This window comes from Thunnus maccoyii, chromosome 7 (genome assembly GCF_910596095.1).
Source record: "Thunnus maccoyii chromosome 7, fThuMac1.1, whole genome shotgun sequence".
Classification (NCBI taxonomy): domain Eukaryota; kingdom Metazoa; phylum Chordata; class Actinopteri; order Scombriformes; family Scombridae; genus Thunnus; species Thunnus maccoyii.
The window spans coordinates 29,193,066-29,215,389 of NC_056539.1; the positions used below are offsets into that span (position 1 = coordinate 29,193,066).

The following is a 22,324-nucleotide window of genomic DNA, read 5'->3' on the forward strand; positions in this document are numbered from 1 at the left end:
ACTATTTATTTAAATCTTTAAAAAAAACTTTTCTCTTTTTACCCAAATTAAATTCTTGTGTCATGTATGAAAATCTCAACTCACAGGAAGCGATGAATCAAAATGAAATACTATATTCTAAAAAGAGGCTAAATGGTTATCTCCCTCTCTCTTGAAAGACGAATTGGTAGCAAACCACACTGCATTTAACCATTAAGTGCGCTGTGATTTTCTTTTATATGACTTATTTCCTCACAGGCCCCCAGGAGAACCAATTTTAGTTTCAAAGAGTATGAGGCTGCAACTAACATTATTATTTTTATTTTTTATTTTTCATTATTGATCAGTCTGTCAACAAATCATTGATAAATTATAGTAGAGTTTGACCAAAAGGTTGTTTCTTGTTTTTGATTCAACTGAGTTGAAGGTGGAGGACAAATATTGACAATTATTATATTCTTATTGGAGTCAGCATACTATCAGTAGTTTTTATTAGTTCGTATTGCAGCATCCTTGGTGTATAAGCCTTCCAGCATGCACCCGGCCATCAAACTGACATATGTTAGATATTTTTGTTGCTTGACTGTTTTCATGCTGTTTTGTGTCATGACAATACCCCCAATACAGTTTTCAGCAGTGTGAATCAAAATAAAAGTAAGTTGTCCATTAATCTTTGGCTTGGTGGCTTTAGCCTTTTCTCCTCCTGTCCATATGACTAAACCCCAATTTGTGTTCAGTAAGCAGACCAGTGCTTGCATGGCATCCATGCAATACTGCAATATTTTACATGGTCACAACTTAATAAAAAGAAAATGACCCTATCACCAACCTAAAACAGTGTGCTCTGCTAACATTTCTACAGTTTGTCTTGACATTTAAATAAAAAAAAAAGTGTCAGTTGGATGAATGACATAATGTTCATTCAACTTAAAATATTTAGCGAGAATAACTAATTCAGTGTTTTACCATTTGATGAGTCAAGGTTAAAATGTTTTAGTGTAAGGTGATGTTTTCAAGTTCCATGTCATGTTCAACAGTCCAACATGGGTGTTAGCAATTAACAATTTATGCAAAACAGCAAATCCTAACATTTGAGACTGAAACAGAGGAGGTTTGGCATTTTGATTGTAAATGACATAGTTGATTAATTTTCTGTTGTTTGACTAATTCATTAATTAAAAAATTATTTCAACACAAAAGGAGTATACAGTTTGCTGTTGCCATGTCTTAGTATTTCTGTGTGATGAAACCCTTCAAACTAATAAAAAAAAACCAAGCAGCTATATCTTGTTGCCACTTATAGCTGTTAAATTGTGAAATAATCGTAATGTTTCTCTGCATTTGTGGTTGCTTGTCCTCTTTTTGGATTGTATGTATCCTTATCTGTGTGTTTGTGTTATTTTTTAGGTGTTCGGGGGGCGTTGAGGTGATGCAGGTCCCCCGGTCATCCCAGTGGAGGAGCCAGCTAACAACGAGTGGCTTTGGCTGTTGAACCCCCCACCCCCCCCCCACAACACCACCACCACCACCCTCATCCCTCTCTCGCTCCCTCCATCTCTGATGGCTCTATGGGGCGTCGTCAGCCTCAGCCTTCACTGCTGGGTGTGTTTACGGTCTGCGGTAACAGCAGCAGCAGCAACAGCCAGCCTCCCAAATGACAAGCCTGGGGGCCCCCTGGACTGGCTCCTGTCTGATAAGGGGCCCTTCCACCACTCCCCTGAGTACATTGACTTTGTGGAGAAAAACCGACAAGGCTTCTCCACCAGATACAAGATATACAGGTGAGTCATGGCTGCAGAGCCAAAAACTAATCAGTTGGACCAATGGTTAAATCATGAATTTGCAGGTAAAACAGTGCAGAAATAGCCTGTGCCTGTTAAAAGAATAGTTTAAGTATCAGTTTGGGAAACAGCCTACTCTAATCTGCTTTCTTGCTAAGAGTGAGAAGAAGATCAATATGTTTGTATGTTGATTATGAACCTACAGCCAGCAATTCACCCCACAACTACTGTGAAACCACACTTCATTTACAAGGACTGGAAATTCACCACGCTTTCTCAGCTAAGCAATAACTCCTCCGTTGAATACCATGCAATCAGGGTTACTGCTATTAAGCTGTTTATGGTTGTCATATACTGCTCACCAGGGTGTCAACTGGGGAACTCTGTAGAAGAACTAGACATGTTACATCCTAGCCATTCCTGATGATGACACACCACTGATTGTCATGTGAGACATGGATATCCATACTGACAAAACCCAAGCAGTTGACTTCCTGTCAATTCTGTACTCATTTGACCTCAAACAGGTCTCTACCCCTCCCACACACAAAGCAGGCAATACTCTTGATCTGAGTTGGAACTGCTCCACAGCAAATCTGACTGTCACTCCCCTACATCTATCAGACCACTTCTTTATTCAATTCGCAATCTACTTACTAGAACATCCTCATGTTCCTCCACAATTGGTCTTTCACCGAAACATCCGGTCCCTCACACTGACTCAATTTTCTAATCAGGTCTTGGCTACCATGCATACCCATAATGAATTCTCCTCATTCCCTGTCAATGAGGCTACAGACATGCTCTGGTCCTCACTAGCCTCCTCTCTTAGCAATATTTGCCCTTTAACATCCACAGCTGCTTGCAACCCCTCCACTAGTCCATGGCTTTAAGCTCAAAGCGGCAGAAAGAAAATGGCATAAAACCAGAGAGTTCACTGACCTCAGTGACTATCATGGTCTCCTAGCATCATTCTCCTCCAGTTTAAAAACAGCTAAGACCACTTACTATCAGAACATGATCTGTGGAGCCACAAGCACTTGGAAAAAGTTCTCTGCTTTTAACTCACTCCTCAATCTACCTCCTCCTCAGCCCTTCACTCTGCTCACTGCAGACATGTTCACCTTGTTCTTTACTGATAAGGTCTCTGCCATCAGTAACCAGTTCTCTGAGCCTGACCGACTCAGTCTGCAGTCCTCATTCTCCCCTCCGACCAAACTTCTGCTGGACTCCTGTCCCACCTGTCCACTGGAACCAATACCATCCAGTCTTCTACAGACTATTCTGCTGGCAGTGTGTTCCCCACCACATTTAAGCAAGCTTGGGTCACCTTGGCGATCAAAAAAACTACACTCAACCCAGCCCAGGTTGAAAACTACAGACTGGTTTCACTCCTGCCCTTCCTATCAAAAATACTTGAGCGCACAGTCTCTAACCAAGTCTCAGAATTCCTTTCAGAGAACAACCTGTATGATCCAAATCAGTTTGGCTTTAAGCGGTGTCACTCTACTGAGACTGCACTCCTGTTAATGATAGAATCACTGTGTTCAGCTAGAGCTGCTTGGTCAGTCTTCAGCTCTTTTCCTGCTAGATTTGTCCGCTGCCTTTGACACAGTTAACCACCAAAGCCTCCTCTCCATACTCACTGAGATTGGTATCTCAAGAACCTTCTCTTCTGAGTATACACCACCTCACTTAGTGCAATCATCCTCTCCCACGTTTTCTCATGCCATTGCTATGCTAATGATACCCAGCTCTTCCTATCGTTCCCGCCGGAAGACCACACAGTCTCGGCTCAGATCTTGTCATGCCTTGCCAGTATCTCAGCATGAATGAAAGAATGCCACCTTCAACTTAACCTCTCTAAGACCGAGCTCTTTGTCATCCCAGCCAATCCCTCTATACAGCAACAGATCAGTATCTAGCTCGAATCAACCCAACTCATGCCCACAAAGTCCGCCCGAAACTTGGGTGTCATGGTTGATGACCAACTAACCTTTAATGTTCATGTGGCCTCAATTGCTTGGTCATGTTGATTTGCCCTGTACATCAGGAAGATCAGACCCTACCTGTCTCAGCATGCCGCACAACTCCTGGTACAGACTCTCTTAATATCACACATTGACTACTGCAACTCCTTACTGGCAGGCCTCCCTGCATGTACGTTCAAACCTCTGCAGATGATCCAGAACGCGGCGGCATAGCTGGTCTTCAACCAACCCAAAACAGCGTGTCACCCGACTGTTCATATTCCTCCACTGGCTTCCAGTTGCTGCCAGCATCAAATTCAAAACCTTGACACTCACTTACAAAACAGCAACTAAAACAGCTCCTGCCTACCTGAACTCCCACATACAGGTCTATGCCCCCTTCACTCATTACGCTCTGCCAATGAAAGGCCTAGTACTACCATCACAACAGGGCCCTAAATCACTAGCCAGACTCTTCTCTTCAGTAGTTCCCCGGTGATGGAACTCTGTTCGATCCACAGAGTCTCTCTCAATCTTTAAGAAAAGACTAAAGACCCAGCTGTTTCGTGAACACCTCCACACTTGATGGACTGAACAAAACAAAAAAAATCTGCTTCTACACATCCTATGCACTCTATGCCTCTGAGCACTGCCTGTTGGCACCTACATCCTATTGGACTCGAACTTAGCTTTATTCACGTTACTTACTCACGGCACTTACTCATGTCTTTCTCTCCTGACTAGATCTTTGCATGTGTTGTATCAACTCTCAGATGTATGTCGCTTTGGATAAAAACATTGTCATTTTACATTTCGGAATTAATTAGCTTCATATTTACAGGAGTGGCATCAATCTCCTCATCTAACTCTCAGCAAGGAAGGAAATACGTGTATTTTCCAAAACGTCACACTATTCTTTCAAATGCAGTTAGCACACTCCTGAAACAGCACTGTTGAAAACCACAGCAACCCAAAGGAACTCCAAAATGGCTGCCAGTTTGCAAATATTGTCTGCTATAATTCACCAACATTTCTTTCATTCTGTGTGGTCTATATGTTGGTTTGAGAGGAAAGATTCAATACAGTGTTTTTTTCATAATCAATGTTGGAAGAAAGAACTCCTCTATGTTTTTATTAATACTATGTATTACCTGCAGGCATCACAACCTAAATAAACACAAGTAAATAAGTAAGTGGTTAAATATTTTTAGATGTGTGGTAAGAAAAAATATAGATTAGACATAGTCAGTAATGTGACTCTGAAATTTCAGCAACCTCAAGCCTGCCCAAAAATTGTCCAAATCCTTACTTGACCCTTAAAACACTGGTAAAAATCATATTGCTTGCATTGAAATATACTGCAGTTAAATCAGGTAAGGTTGAATTAAATGAAGGGAGTGAACTTGCATCTGTCTTGGTTGAATTATTCTGCAAACTGTACATCTGTTGTAATAAGGTGCTGGTTAAGGTACAAATTATAGTGGAGGACATTCCAAGGACATTTTATCCTTATAACATGTGTGATAAGGTTACTGTAACAGTACAGCTGCAGCTGCAGAGGATTTTTATTACTAGCACATTTGCTTTTTTATTGTAACATCAAAATGAAGAACGGGTGAAACTGCAACACAACAACATATTCGATATTATTGCACACAGAGGACAATATGGTTTATGAAAACCTTATTTCTGGCTATCTGGTAGGCAGTAGTCGTGCATTATTTGCTCTGTGTTGTCATGCAGAAAAGGTTTCTCACTGCCAATGTTCACAAGATATCTGGCACATGCCTAGACAGACCCATGATGTATTACATGCAGGCATGTTGCTATCAGCTGGTTGTATATCACATTCTTCTACCTTCCAAACCCTCAGGGAGTCACCTGATCAGATGGTCAAGTAAAATATGTTGATTAGCACCGGGAAAAAAATGATGATTTGTCATGACAGCAACACAGTCTGAGGTATCGGCATGTGACCGAATTAGTCGTGATTGTGTCATGAATCATATCCGTCATCATTTAGGAGGATGTTGTCCAAGCTCCTGGAAACAGATGGACAGGGTTCCTGACATCTACGGATCGGTGCAGGGATGCTTTATGGCTTCGGTGATCAGTTGCCGCATTAGAGCTTTTTAATATTTCCTTCTCTGGCAAAAGGCAGTGGTCCGTTGGAGCTGAGCTGCATGGGCGGCAAGATTAATAGTCTTATCATGTGGCCAAGTGATTAGTGAGCTCTTAGTACTTATTACTCTGCATTATCACAGAATCCCCTGGGAGGCTTCTGTCAGCTGCAAGGTTGTGTTTGAGGCCTTCTAGATTACCACAATGCGGCAATGATTAATAGTGATGATATTAAAAGGAAAAACTAACCTAAAAAGTAAATAGCCTGTAAATCTTCCTAAATTGAATTCACTTGGATTCAGGCCCATTTGATTTCAGGAACGAATCTGACGAAGACAGGAGGGATACAGCTGTGGGACAGCTTCTGTTTTTCTGTTTTGGCTAATAATAGCTCTCTTTCAGTGCCAGTGTTGGTGGGGTTGGTGATGATGATTTTGGGAGCTCACACCTGGAAATGGCTCATAAAAAATTCAGTAGGATTGTTTTATTAAAGAAAGTGGGCCCACTGCAGTATTCTCTCAAGGGGTACCAAACTCTCCCAACTATGTTCCTGCTGTGTAACAGAGGAAGAGATGTTCCTTGCCAATGGTTCCCAACCTTTCTGTCTTGTAAAGAGCAAAGCAATGTCTACAAGCAATTCCTCGCCAGAAGTTGAAAATGTGGCTGAGCTGTGAGCAGTTCAACTAAAGACTGGTGTCCCCTTTTCAAAATGTTTCATTTGAATAATAGCAGTCTGGAGAGATGCGATTGTATAGCATTTCTCAAAAGTTGACAAAGTGTAGAAAGTGGATATGTGTGATACAAGATGCAGAATCATACAATAAAATGCAGTGTGAAAGAAAAACAAACTATACAGACATAGTTATACATTAGAATAAATAGAACATGACAATATATTACAAGTTAACTTTAGCAGTGGTTTGAGAAGTTTCTATGTGCATAATTGTATTTTCCCCAGTGTGAAAACCTTTCACTATTGGAATCCATTGTAACTCATATAAATTCAAGCTGACCATAGCTGTTTCTCTGTGTGTACAGATTTAATAGCCATGCATGTTTCAAGTTTATGTGGCATTTGATACAAATGAAAATGGGTGGAATATCATTTTATGGTCAGATTTGGAATAAATCAAGACCCTTAGGTCACTGAGGATGAAATATTACAGAGATTCAAAGTGTAAAAACATGGTCAGCAGTATGGACAGACAATACAGTGTGTGTACACTTTTAACTAGATTCAGACAGTCATTCCTTGTCAAAAGCTCTACAGCAAAGTTACTAAAGCTGCTGTCAACAGAGATTTTAAAATCACTGACAGTAAGTAATTGCTTTATACTTAAAATGGACAGCCAATAACAAATACTGTAGAAAAGAATCCTGGGGTAGTAGATTATAGCACAGATAGTTTAAAGGTGTCATCACTTTGCATTAACAAATAATAAATTAAAACAATAGGATTCTAATAATTATCTGCGATTACTTTATTCTGCAAACTGGAGCACGTAGGATGTGCCCACCCATTGTGTTTAACTAAATCAAAAGAGAGCAGCTTACTGTTTGATGTAAGAGCCACTTCAAGTACAATGAACAACAGCAGATTTCCTAAACCACAGGGGAGTCTGCAGGTGCTCTGAGGGTTGAGGTGAGTGTATAGAGCAGACTCCCTCAGCGCTGCTTCTCAACATCCCACTACTACATTCTTACTGATGTTCTTTGTCTCTTCTTTCCTGAAATTCCCTCAGAGGTTTTAGCAACTCCAAGTTGCTCTTGGTGGTAAATAGGATAGTGAGAGAACTGTAATGAATGATAGTTTTTCACCTTTAAGACACTTTTCCTCAGCCTTTATGTAAAATATCACATAAAAAATATCGGCCTCTTAGCACTTCTTTATCTAGGAAGACATATGAGACAGTCCTATTAATTGCTCAGTTTTTACTTTTGTTCTCACTTTTATTAAATTTGCAAACCCTGGAGGCAACTAAACTCTGCAATTTCTCTGTCTCCCTGAAGTTTAATTTAATAAAGATCATGAGTGTAAAAAGAGGTGATAATTCTACTGTAAATTGAGGGAAGCTTCATTATGGTTTTCCCTCTAATTGTTCTGTTTTCTGTTTTTCCTCTTTTTTGTTTTTACTTTATCATTTAATGCTGTGTCAAAAATCCATAAAAAAGGAACCTTTAAATTACTGATAACTTCCATGATACTGAATGTAACAAATTTGTTTTTTTAGCTTTAGAGTCACAAAACTTAAACAGCTTTTTTGCCTTTTAAAGAGTCACACAATGTCATATACTACAGTTATCGAGGCGAAACGGGTAAAAAGAAAAGAACAGGAAAACATAAGCACCTGCTGACGTCTCATCCTCTCAGCAGTTTCTGTGCTCATTACTAGTCGTGTTGCTGTGGAGGAAGTTACATCAGTAAGTGTCAGTGGCCATTGCTCAGATCCAATAATAGTTACATGCACAGATAAATCTTAAGCTTTTGTTTGTTGTGCATGATAATTTTTGACAGTTTCTTTTTGGGTGAAAGGCACATCACTTTGTGCAGAAAGCAGGGCAGAGGTTATTGAAAATGACAATATTATTTTCTGGTCTGGTCTTGCTCATGTGTAGTGTCTGCTAAATCCTAATAAATGCTCAATGACAGGAGAAGATGAATTACCAGAATCTGTGCTTCTAGTTACAGAGTGAGCTACCTCAGCAATGATGGAGTAATGAATTCACCGTATTATCCCTCTACTCTATTTCCCGCCTTTCTTACTGATTGAATTTGAAAGAATTTTCAACGAGCCCTGTGAGGGAAAGGAAAGAGGGTTTGTGTTTTTGTGGATATGTGTATACTGTATGAGGGTGTATGTGTGTGTGTGTTTTGGGGATTCACTGGAGAGCATACCCATTGCTTGCAATGCAAACACAATGTGGGCCTTCCGCCTGCGCCACCTGTCCACAGCAAACATTGCCAAGGGAAAGCTGCCGTATTCACCAGGGTGAAGGCAGGAGTGTTGACATGTATTTGGCCGTGTTCTGAACATAATTGCACTTGGATAATGCATGTGATTTTTAAGGGGTTTTTTTGTTTGTTTTTTTTCATTATAAATATCATTTAACTGTGGAAAATTCACTACACTCATTAAATATTATTAAAGGGTTGCTTAAACCTTAGGCAACATGCCTGTTGCCATGCTGTATTAGTTCTGCAGAAAAAATGGCCCCTGTGAGATATTCTTATATTCTGATGTGATATATAACACTGCATATATATATATATATATGTAATATAACAATGTTAGATTGTTACTGATGCATCAATATATAAGCAGCATTTTACTGTTGTTGCTGGTCTAAGTTTATTCCAGGATCAAGGGTCACCAGATGAATCTGGGGGTTTGTGAGCTTATTAATGGGGTAGGAAAGAAGAAAAAGTCCATTTTTGCAACATAAATGTATATTCATATTTTGGACTTTTCTCTAATTGTTGCTTTTGTGGTGAAATATTGGATAATTTGACCCCTTTGGACCTCAAACAGGTATTTAAAATATTTACAGGGAATCATTTTTTTGACAAGTGACCATAACTAGACACTAGATGCTTTGTTACCTCAAGCCAAAACTGGTTGGGAACCATTGATAATAATAGTAAAAAGGACATTTCCCTCTGAAATGAATTAGAAGTATAAAGTAATATAAAATGTTAATATGCAAGTACCTCAAAATTCTTCTTAGTACAGTACTTGAGTACATTTACCACTGTAGATGTAGATATCATGAACCAGCTAGGTAAAAAGGGGCCTCTTTGAATTTGGAGAAAATGTAAAAACTCTTGGCCATGATAGTGTCCAAAGAGTTAAATTGATGAAACTGATGTACCCCACCGGAAAGGAGCAATGAAATTGATAATAATAATGACTTAGTTGGTTGTAGGGAGGATTGCAACCCCTAAAATCAGCTCTGTGGTGAAACCCATTTCATTTCCTCCTCTCCCTGCAGGACGAACCATTTGGCCTATCAGGGGTTTAAGATAAGACGGGGCTAGCTTATCACAGTCAATGATAACTGAAGAAATGAACGACAGTGGGGATTTGCGAATACTCTTTCTATACCTGTTCTGTGCCCCGTTACTCTCTTGCGCTCACTCCCTCCCTCTCTGTGTATTCCTCTTTTTCCACAAGACGTGCTGTGGCTTTGAACTAGTGCTTTCACATTGCAAAGTGGAACTCAAGAGACACAGTGTCCCATTTGAAGAGGTCATTTATTTGTATGGCATGAAATGAGGTGAAGATTAATAGCTACACTGGATACAGTATATCTGAGCAAGAGATTAGTCAAAGGCTTTGTCTGAATACTACAGTGTCAGCAAAAAGGTCAACGGGTACCACATATCCATTTAACATCATTATGTTTGCTTCCCACACTCTGCCTACAGTTTCTGCTTAATATTGTGTGAATCAGTGTCTCGTTTCACGATGCAATAACAGAAAATGAAATTGATGCAAATCTTTGCCACCAGCTCATCATAACTTCTGTTTGCAGTAGTTTTGTATTCTGTTGGATTTATACTTTGTATCATTCAAACATCTGGGTGTTCAAGCTTTCCTCATTACTCCTGGTTTAATGTGATATATACCCTTTCAAAAGGCCACACTCTGCCCATCCATCATCAGCAGCCAAGGTTGTTCAACCCGTTCTGATTACAGCAGTCAAGCTTTTAGTTTGCAGATAGAAAAGTGCAACATTTGAGTGATTGGACAATGCAGTTCATATATATTTACTGATTTATTTCCTGCCACACAATGAATTCTGACAAAAAATAACGTGCCAGTCAAGACAATTGATCATATTCATTTCTATGTGGCTCATCCATGGTTTTAATATACATAAGAAAGTATTTTTTTTATTGCGTTCTAAAAAGCATTAGGGATGTTGCCCCTCAAAAAACTTTTTAAAATGAACAGAGTGCTCTTTAAAAAAAGCTGGAGGCTATTTGAGGAATGTTTTTTCTCATTATTTTTGTCATATAATGTTCTCATATAAGCATGAATGTGAAAATTCACACTTACTGAAACTGATACGAGTTTTTCTCATATTCAGCTCACAACATGGGTCTCAATTCATTTTAAGCTTCTAAATTGGTTCACCAGAATGGGCATCTTCATTGTTTGAAGTGTTTATAGAGTTATGTGCATATACTGTATGGTGTATGAGAGGTACTCAGCAGCATTTTGACATTTCATATTTAGAGGCATAAAAGACGTACAAACCTGTGGGATGTCCTTAAAACACAGCTCTTCTATTGTTTCAGCAGCAGTGAGAGAAAGTAGGAATAACTCAAATGTTGATAGAGGCAATTTATTAATGTGTGGGTTGGCTTTAATGTGAAACCGTGATGTAGAGGAAAAATCAGCTTAACATATTAGAAAACCCACCTACAGGGAAATAACCTATTTTAGTGTTTGTAACTAGAACTAATTAAATATGTACTGGCAAAATGAACATGCTGTTTGTAGAACAGAACTATGTTTGATGTTAAAAAATGAAAACCCTGATATAAGACCAGGGAGGATATTGTATTTATTTTTTGCAAGCATCTTCCCTCCATCACAAATGTGCATGGAAATTAATTTATAAAGAGACAGTTTTGAAGTCATAGACAGGTATCACAGCTGTAATTACAATGGATCGTTTGTGATTACTTTGAAATTTCTCAGTGAGGCTACAGGAGTACTTTGCCTGTCTTGCACACGATTTGATGCAATGTAATGCAAAAGCGGGTTGGGGTTAGGGAAGGGCATTGTGTTGGGAGCGGACTTTGCACGTTCAACTCCTGTTTGGTCTGCTGTGGGTGGGCTTCAGTCCATTTCAAACTGCAGCCAATCAGCCGCAATCACACCTATCTGAATCCAAACGCCACGATCTCTGGAGGGGGGGAGGGGGAATAGTAAATATAATAGGAAATAAAAGATTTGTAAGGGCTAACAAAGCGGGCTGTCTTTGTCTCCATAGCAACGTTGGCTGAGGATCATGGGGAATGTAGCCTTCTGCAATGACAAATTTCTCAGAATCAAAGGAGAAATAATTAAAACGGATGGCCATAACATGAACCTATCATATTGTTAAGTTATCAAGGACACTTTCGTGTTTTTGTGTTGAGAAATGTTGAGGATATCATTGAAAGAAAAGCTTAACACAGGAAATGACAGTGAGAGAAATACTTCCAGGCAGCAGGTCCTCTGGTCCTGACTGATATAATTAAAATAAAGAAGAAAAAAAAGAAGAAAGAAAACAAGGATAAAATCTTGTGATTAAATTTGAGTAACTTAGTGGTTATAGACTGAAAAAAAACAAAACATGGTGCAGGCAAGATATTCCAATTGAAATACGTTAGTTTTAAAGTCATGAGTGTCTGTCCATGTACACAAATCTATGGATTAAGTTTCGTGACTATTTCACAAACTGCCATGATACTGGATTGGACTGTGGCAGGTGGTGGTGTGTTTTCATAGGATCACTTCCAGTATAAAGCTGATTGAGAAAATAGATATTGTATAACCTTTTAATCCCGAAGCAGATTTGGATTTTCTGAGGTCAGTGTCTGTTCTTAGAACATATTTTCTGTAAAGCAAGCTGTTTTGACCCTGCATTTATATCTTGTGCTGATGTAGTCATATGAAGTTTGGCCGTTGGTTCTTTTATCCAGTTTGTTATGACAGCAGGTTAGCAGTGGTCAGAGTACAACTTGTAGCCTCACCTGCTCGGGGCAAGTGGCAACACTTTCATTGAAATTAGTTGAATTTTTCTTTGGGAGGTACTGAGCTAAAAAGCCTGGCATTGCAGCTCACAGGGAACATGTGCTGGCAATTCTGCAACTGTGTTTGTGTGTGTTTGGAAGCTTGGATTCATAAACACACAGTTTAGGTTATGTGTTAGCAAGACATATTTGAAGAGGGGCAGAGCCATTACAAGGTGAACAACTAAGTATATACTATACCACAGCAATGGGTTTTGTTTAACAGTTTCCAAAGTTCATATTGAGCTTTTTTCAGGCTTGTGTATAAGTGGAGCCAGCTTTTCAGTTATTTTCATAATGCATTTTTTAGCTGCACCACTAGGGTTGTAGGAGCAATCTCAACTTTATGTCAGAGCTCACAGCTCACCCTCCAAGAAACTACAGAAGTTGCTGATTTAGTTTTATCTCTACTTTTGCTTCTTTGGTGATTAACTTTGCACTCACAAGGTTTCTTCAAAGCTTTTCAGTGATTAGTGTCTGGGATCAAAACTAAAATGAGCTACCCTCTGCTATCAATGTAACTCTGCAAAATAGTCTGAATTCAAGCTCCAGATGTCATAGGTACAACTTTATATTGACTATAGGCGGAGATAAATACGAGGTTGATCAGTTTAGATGCATATGATCAATCTTGTTCCGTATCAAAATTACAGATAAGGAAGATTTTTTCATTTCATCAAAATCCATTATATTGTGATTCTAAAACAATAATTCCCACTTAGATCACTTACTTGACTTTGCAGAGCCACTCAGGTGAATGATGCCATGCACACCTCTCTCCTCAAAACACAGTATTTCCAGCCTTTGTGGAGAGATTTATATTGTTTTGCCAGACAAACACACACATCTCATTTTAATTCATGATGTCCTCTCTCCGTTAGTGTAGAACTGCAAGTGAAAGAGTGCAAAGAAGTATCTGTGAAGGACACTTCGCATGGAAATCTTCCACTAAATACCTTTTTTGGTAGTAGAATAACATTGTATATGAGTCGAAGCACTGTCAAGTGCGATAGCAGCTCAAAAAGCTATGCCTTGGGCAAATGTTCTAGAAAAACATTGGGAAAAGTGCATACGGGGTGCCAGGCTGGTCTTCTATTGATTGAACATCCGTATCCTTTGGTTCATTGCTGCAGTTCAGCTTGCCATGCTGCCTTTGACATATCTATTTTTTCTCCTCTAATGTATGTGTGCCAGGTTTTTACATAAAAGAAGAGAGTCACAGTAGCTCAAAAGCTGCAAGAGGGAGATAGGCAGGAAGAAAGTTCTGCCTTTATTAAGAGTCTTCATTTCTGCTCCCTGGGTGGTACCTTTACATCCGTCATTGATTATCTTCCAGCTGTCAGATGTAATCAAATATGAACATGTCCAGACATATTCTTATCAGTGAAGTACTTGGGATAAATGCAGCATATAAACTGCACTCATCTATGAGGTCAGACATATTAGTTGTCAGAAAGGAACAGGAGAACATGAAAAGGCAACAAAGGCCAACAGAGTCTTTTGTTCAGGTTGGCTTCATGACATTTTTGCTCCTACTTTGTTTCCTTTCTCATTACAGAATACATTCTCTATTTGAGCAATTGGGCTGTTTCTTGTAGCATCTTGTACTTTATTCATTTCAAAGTATTTCTCTGTCATGATGTGGCTATTAAAGAAAACATCTGTCAGCTGTGTAGTCAGAGCAGATTTCCGTCCCAGGTGACAAACATTGTTCCAAATGATACCAGGTTTTTGTCTAGATGTTTTTGTGTGTTTTTTTTCTTTCCTGGCTGTCCTCTCGTTAGCTTTTTCTTTTTCCCTCATTCTCTCTTTCTCTCTCCATCAATTCACTTTCACTTCAGTTCAGGCTGTATCGGCATAGCTGAGGGATTCCTTACATTGCAAAAGCACATAGTGACAGAGTGAATTATATTCGCTGCTCTCTCTCTCTCTCTTCTCTCTCTCTCTCCTCATCATTTATTCCACATACTGAGCTTTAGGCAAATGATGTAACTATGTGCTAATGCGATAGAGGAGGCAGAGAAGAGGACTTTCCAACCATGAACACACCTTCAATGACTGCAATTAACAGTTACTTTCATTGTCAATTAAACTTTTTTGACAATTGATTGACGGTGTATGTGGGGGGAATATTTGTGATATGCAGCTGTCTTGATAAGGCTGTCTGTCTTCCTTGACAGTGTAGTTCATAAAATGTCCATAAATTATGAAAAGTGATGATCAGAATTTCCCAGAATCCAAGGTGCCATTTTCTTTTTCCATTTTCTTTTGTAGTTGAACCAACAGGGCAAAACCCAAAGTTTGCAATAATATCAAAATGAGTAGAAGCAGAAAATCTCACATTTAAGAAGCTGGAACTAGCACATGTGTTTCATTTTTGCCTGAAAAATGACTAAATGATCACTTCATAATCAACGTTTAGATCACTTTTCTGTCAATCAACTTATCAGTTAACTGAATTATTATTTCAGCTCTCCTTACAAGTCTCTTATTCACCAAACTGCATTTTTAATACAGAGCATATTTACTAATCACCACTTCTGATGATGCTGTTCTGATGTTTCTTTCTCTTTTCCCTGATTCTGTCCAGGGAGTTTGGAAGATGGAAGGTGAACAACTTGGCCGTGGAAAGGAGAGATTTCTTGGAGTCTCAGTTACCTCTGACTTCTGAGTTCATCAGGAACATTCGACTCCTGGGCCGCAGGCCCACCACCCAGATGATCACTGACAATCTGATCAGGAAGTATGGGACTCACTTCCTGTTGTCAGCTACACTGGGAGGTAAACAGAGAAACAAAGTTGATTGATTACATTGTTTAGACATCTTTATGGTGGTCTACATTAACTTGTATGCTATTAAACTCCTTGGAATAAATTAGCCAAATGACACCCCTAACTAGTAATCTGTTAGTTCACCAAGCCCTGGGCATCTTAGTTTTGTGTTTCAGGCTTTGCATTCTAGCTCAGCATGCATGCAATTTAGTGTAACAGCAGGAGCCGATTCTAAATTCACAATGCAGTCCTTGATTTCATACAGAAGTAGACAAAAGCAGCCTTCTCATTTTTAGCGAGAAAACATACATTTGGCCAAGTGAAATTACAGATATTGCTGGCAGATTTTATCAGCTCTAGTTATTTAGATAATGAGGGTTAATTATGTGAGTTGGTTGAAAACTCTTTATTTGGCTGATTTTTTAAATGTTGCCAACAGACAACAAAAATGAGAACCCTGCAAAAAAGGGCCACATATCAACTCAATCGTATTTTAACCATTTTTATGGTTATGTTTAGGGACTCACAGCACTTGGTTTGGATCTGGGTAAGATTGTGGTCTGGGTTGAATATTGAAGTCAAAAGTGACTTGAAGCATGAGAGAGTGTATATGTTTATTTATTGACTGTTCACTGACACCACAACCTTTTCCTAACCTTAACCAAAGTGCTTTTGTTGCCCAACCCCAACCACATGTGAGACTAAGAATGTGAACTCTTGAGAGTGTCAAAGTTCTTCACTTTGTTCGCCCACCATCCACTCCAACCTCCTCCTCCTCCACAACTTGTGTGTTATATCAAACCGTAACCCTTCCTTCCATCAAGAAAAAAAGAACCCATCTCTATGGAATAATCCAGGCAGCGATTAATCTTCCCTCTAAACGTATTTGTTAAAACAAATTAGTAGTAAACATAATTACTAGGAGGCAGGGTTGGATTAAAGCTAAAGTTTGCAGGTCTCAAGTAAAAAGTCAGCCTTCCCCCCAGTTGCTTATCCATGTAGAGGACATGAAAATGAAGGAGCAGTATTGTTTTTGTATTCCAGGGTAGGGCTACAGTAGCTGACGCAGGTATTAAAGTATAGTGTTGTAAGGATAAACGTGCATTTGGTAAATTATTCTCTCCCAAATGATATTGGCTTTAGTAAAGCATACATTTTGTGTCGATAAAAGCTTTTAGAATTTGCTCTCCCAGGCTTTGCATATGGAAAACAGATGGACATAGCACAATAACTCCGTCACAGTAAGTAACTGAATAACACATCACAGTGGAATAATATGCGACTGGCAGCACAGAAATCGCTCTTCAAAGATGTATAAATACATGTAAAAGCCTGTGTACTGTAAGCCCGCCACTCCCAGTGACAGTCACCCCATTTTTTGGTTTTCTGCTGTGTGATGAATGGACAAGCTTTAATGGTCCTTGGAGTGAAGAAAAAAAGAGAGCAAAAAAAAAGTCATTTAAGATGCCAGAGAGGCACAGGCTAGTCTTGCAAAGCAGATTTGCTTTTACAGAGCAACACTTGTCAATTACTTTAGACCTGACTCCCGGCTTAGAAAAGGTTGCGACAGAGCGTGAGTGGCTGCATATAATGCAACCCTACCAGCTGCCTGAGCTGATGCAGCCCCACACTCTGGCTCTGCGCCAGTACTTAGTGGTATGAAGAGAGGAGAATGAGGAGTTTGCCTTGGGCTGTTGCCAGAGATATGCCTCTGTGGTTCTGAATGGATTGCCTCTGTGTTCAGAAACATATGGACTTAATGAAATTAATAAATATATTGTGATATTAAGAGGGTGCCCTTCAGCAGCAGAGGAAGAAAGGCAGTGGGCAGAAAAATGGCCCTGAAGCATTAACACTGCATTATGATGAGAAATATGATGTGCAGTGTCTTGGGGACTCTCAAAGCAATGAGAGTGTGTTGCGCCATGGTCTCAAGACTTATGAAGTTCTGATTGCTATGATCAGTGGCTACTGATACAGGGTGACATGGTCAATATTATCCTGCAACTGTACTTATCAAGGCTTATCCTAATTGTGGTTAAGTGTCTTTGTGCCCCAGTAGCTGATGTGCTGGCTACCGCTGTGCATTTAATCTATGCATCGGTATCTCCTAGAGTAGAGCAGGTGGTGGGTTTTAAAATTATGGCACAGTGTTAAACTGTAGATTAATTGGAATAAATTGAGAACAAAAAAAAGGTATCATGAGCCATGTAAGCCACCCTGACTGCCATGAAAAGAGTGCCAAATACTCACTCCAAGTTCATTAACAGAAAATTCAAGGGGATAGATGTGACACTACTTGGCACACTGTTTGATTGACAAGTGATTTGTGGGAAGTGCAGTGAATAAACACCTCAGTGATAAGTGCTTAGCACCAAAGATCGAGACAACACCAAAAATCACTTAAACACTTAAGATATTAACTCTTTGATTTTATGTCAGAGTCATCCAGGAAAGAGTGAGAATATACTTCGAATTCCTTAATGGCAATACAGTACATTGCACACCCTTTTCAGAATGTATTAGCATTTTTCTAACAATTAAATGGTCTGTGTCTGTGCAGGAGAAGAAGCCTTAACAATATTTGTTGACAAGAGAAAACTGAGTAAGAAAGCAGAGGTGAGCGATTACTCGGGTAACTCCTCCACTGTGACTCTGGAAGCTCTGCACCAGCTGGCTGCCTCCTACTTCATCGACAGGGAGAGCACTCTGCGCAAGCTGCACCACATTCAGATCGCCTCCACTGCCATCAAGGTAACACCTCTGTATCTTTATTGTTGGGGCACATTCACAGACTAATGCACTGATTATCAAAGCTTTCACCTTCTTCAATCTTCCATCAGCCCAAAATCAAATCTAAAAGAATTACACCATGACAGTAAAAAGCAAGGAGGCTGGTATTCTTGGTAAATAACTCTCTCCTACCACTTTGGCAAACTTCTGTTTTCCTATCATCTCTTACATTTGTACAAAACAAAATGTCTGATTTACTTTCTTTGCATACTTATATGGTAAATGGTTTTGTTTAACTAACACCAAGCAAAACTCATATCATGTCTCTATGAGAGGAGGGTAAATTACTGAAGATCCTGTCCACTGTCAACTCCATTAGCATACATGAGGAGGGCAAAATATTAGGAACATGTACTCCAGTACACCACCACCACTTACTGCATCCTCAAAAATAAACACAAAATGGAATCACCACCTTTGTGACACCGTCAACAAAAACTGAAAATGTAAAAGCTTCATAAAAGTAGAATTTATGGAAGAGCTGTTGTATTGGATTGCATTAGATTGCACAGGAGTACCTAATAAAGTGGCCAGTGAGTGTATTTGTCCGAATAAAACTGGTTTGTATGACCAATATAAACAAATCTTCCCCAAAAGCACAAAAAATGTTCTCAAGAACAGCAGGTAGTGAGTGCACTGTTCCAAGAAGACAAAAATGACAAACATAAGACTGTATGCTCATGCTTCTTTCTTATCCTTTGATATAAAGCATTAGACTGGCTCTGATTGTAAACATGAGCATGCACAAACTCACGGTACATGATTTTGGGGTTTTAAGATTAGAGATTTACCTCTCCCTGCCATCTGGAGCTACTAGCATAGGAATGTGCCCAAAAAAGCTCCCTCTGAAACTCTTCTTTGATTGGAAGCAAAGCATAATTACCATAGCTAAAAGTGATATGATGTGATATTCTGTTGTTGACTAACAGTGTCCTATATAGACATTTAAATACTTGATGCTATTAGTATTGTCAACATTTGTTAATCTACATATTACATCTCTAACTATGACACTGTAAATGCACCAGTTTTAGTGTTTCTCCACACTGCAGATATGTATATGTGCATAATAATAATAATAATAATAATAATAATAATAATAATAATAATAATAATAATAATAAGAGATCCATGATTCAAGAGAGCTTTATTGTCATTGTCTCTGACAACAACACTGCCGTTGAAACTCCAATTAAGTGCCAAGAGTAAAGGTACAAAAAATAAAAGTACAAAGTGAAACAGAGGTTAGAGGGTATTTAGCTTCAGTACTGTGATTTACTCTATTTCCCAGTGAAACAGAATATGGGGGCGGTGTACAATTACAAGAGGGTTTTAAATCAAATCAGATTTGATTGGACTGTTAAAAGGTAAGCATGGCTCAGCGAATACATTGCAATATGGAGCTGTAGAGAGATACTGAGCTGTGGTTATATCCGTGTTGTTATATCGAGAGGAGGAGGGAGAAATGAATAAATTAGACTTCAGCCACATTCTTTTGGAAATGATCACAAGGTTTTTGCCCACTGTTTTCATATGATGGGTGTGGTTAGTTCAAGATCCGTCATGAAACGTATGAAAATGTTTGACACAAAGAGAAAAGGCTCGGATTTTGATATAAAAATACTCAAATATGTTGGTTTTTTTTAATGTATATTTGGCACGTAACAAGAGATAACTGAACAATTAACACTGGGGAAATATATTTTTAATTTCACTGTCTTTGACAAGAAAGACAGCTAATAAATCAAAGTATAAACAGGTATAAACACTATTGTTAAGAAATATACTGAGTTAAATGTTTTATGAAAGTGTGAAATTATATGAACTCATTCCACTTGGTCTCTATGCACACATTAACCACTATGCACAGTGCACTAACTTCATAAGAAATTATCACAAATTTCCATTTTGATTTTAAATTTGTTGGTTGCTTCTGTGTGTCATTTCCAACAAAGAAAACTGCCTCTCTAAAAGTCGTTCATATGGTTTTGCTTGCCATTTTCCTTCTTTACAATTTCCTTGTTATAAGACAACGATAACCACAATGAAAATAAAGATATAGATTGTGCTTTTTTATCAGCTAGCTTGTGATGAGATATGATCTTCAGCTACCGTAAGCACATTGAGTCTGCAGGAAGCTCCGTGATGAGCACATATGGTGAGGGGAAGATAAATGAATCTTGTGAAACACTGCTCATGACAGGTTTCTGCCTCCGGTTGTCACCTTCAGGTAGCATGGGGTTAATAGGGTGACGGAGGGGAGGATGACCCTCTTTTCTGCCTTTTTCATTCCTCGGAACACAGTGGTAGTCAGCTTGTGAAGTGTAGCTCTCTCTGCTGTAGCAGAACATGAATCAGACTGCCTGTACTTATATCAAAGCTCTGTCCTCTCTCTACATTGTGTTCAGGGAGGGTTGGGTATCTCTTTTTCTCTTTTGCAGCAAAGGTGGGCACATCTGAGGTGCAGAGGCAGATGCTTTTGTCTGTTTCATTTCTTGGGAATTAGGGTTTTTCTCTGTAGCTAAGAAGAGGAAGAAGAGAGAGTGCGCTTTCATGCTCCAAAAGCAGTCATCTGGCGTAACTGACAGGTGGGAAGTGGAAAGAGGAGAGATTCACCTCCATCTCTGGTAGAAAGTGAGTCAAAGGAGCGACAGATTCCTCCATGCTTGCGCATCATTTCCACAGGGCGTTGACCCACACAGTAGCGGAACCGATACAACTAAGCACTCCTCTGCATGAATTTGAAATCAAACAAGTTGAGGAATGGATGAGAGAAGGCTGGCATGGCGAAGGCCTCCCCTGCTGTGTCCATGCAAAGGGGAAATTGAAGCTTATTTTGGAGGAAAAGCCTGTTACTGTTGTGGTGTGCTGGGGATTGGCTGTGGAAATCTAGGCTCTCTTAAAGAAGTCACGGCACAGAGCAGTCAGTGATAGGACCATCTTGTTTGTACGATGAGTAATGACTCCGGTTGTTCAAGAGCGGCGGAGTTCGTTTTTGTTACGATTTGAGAATTTCCGAGACTGAATCAATGGCGATATCCTCACCTGACACATGCAGTATTTGCAAGTGATGTACAAGGTACCAGACTTGAATGAGGAAACAGCAGGATTTTCTGGTTCATATTATCTTATATTATCATATCATCTTGTGGACAGCCTCTCGATTGCACTGTGCTCCCATTATAGCAGAGAAATATATTTTTGTGTTTCCAGTCCCATGACTTGATCAATTGTTGTCTAGACTATCACTGAGTGGATAGACAAGTAACTTGATCATCTATGGAAATGCTAAAACTAAAATTTATTTTCACAGCATATTTCTTGTATACAGTTAGAAAAAAATAGTGCAAGAGGCACAAACACATAGACATATTGTATCTCATAACTTACATACTCATAAACATAGACACATTAATGATAAGGCTTAAAGCTGTATTAATCAGTATTTATTTTATATTAAAATTAAATCAAATGACAATGTCAAAGATGTCACCCAATGTGCCCCCAGAGAATAAGCAGCCAATGCACAGCTCTACGAAGGTTTTAGCCTGTGTTGTCTAATTATTTTGGTTTGACAGCAAACACATCACTGCTCTCATCACTCTTGTCCATGAAACAAGCTGTAATATACCCACTGTACACCACCTGCAGCACCAAATGGCAGACAAAGTTAGTGACTATTGGCCCACGCTAGTGTGTTTACTGGCCTCCAGTGGCAAAAAATCATTCAAAAGTTAAAGTTGGAGCACACCTAAACTCCCATGGCTGACTATTTCAAGAATCAAACATAAATAGTAAAAGTATCTGTATCTGTGTTAAAGGTTTGTTGTAATTCAGGAAACGTCTGCCTTGAGAATTACTTATCTGCTCTAATGATCACAACTTTCTTCCTCCTGCTTTTTTTTTTTCCCCACTCTGCTATTTGAATAAGTCAGAGAATTTTAGCACCATAGTACCTGGACAGAAAGTTCACATCATAATGATGGAACTTAAACCCTCAGAAAAAAAAAAAAAATATATATAGGCAAGTCTTCAGAAGAACTCAAGCCTTTACTTCATGCTCTCATACAGTCATTTGCCAAGATACAGGTGGCCAATAATGTCCTATTAAGTATTTTTAA

General features: G+C 39.1%; 1 protein-coding gene across 2 annotated transcripts in view; it reads left to right on the top strand.

Moving 5' to 3' along the window:
* Positions 1–22,324, top strand: part of LOC121900794 (BMP/retinoic acid-inducible neural-specific protein 3-like) — a 50,035-nt gene that overhangs the window by 14,998 nt on the left and 12,713 nt on the right. The window contains exons 2-4 of one of the 2 annotated variants that reach the window (XM_042417330.1): positions 1,387–1,760; positions 15,229–15,419; positions 17,974–18,164. In XM_042417330.1, the coding sequence (XP_042273264.1) occupies positions 1,540–1,760; positions 15,229–15,419; positions 17,974–18,164 (603 nt within the window). In that variant the 5' untranslated portion in view covers positions 1,387–1,539. Of the gene's footprint in view, positions 1–1,386; positions 1,761–14,063; positions 14,147–15,228; positions 15,420–17,973; positions 18,165–22,324 lie in introns of those variants that run through there. The other variant, XM_042417331.1, reaches the window with a different exon arrangement.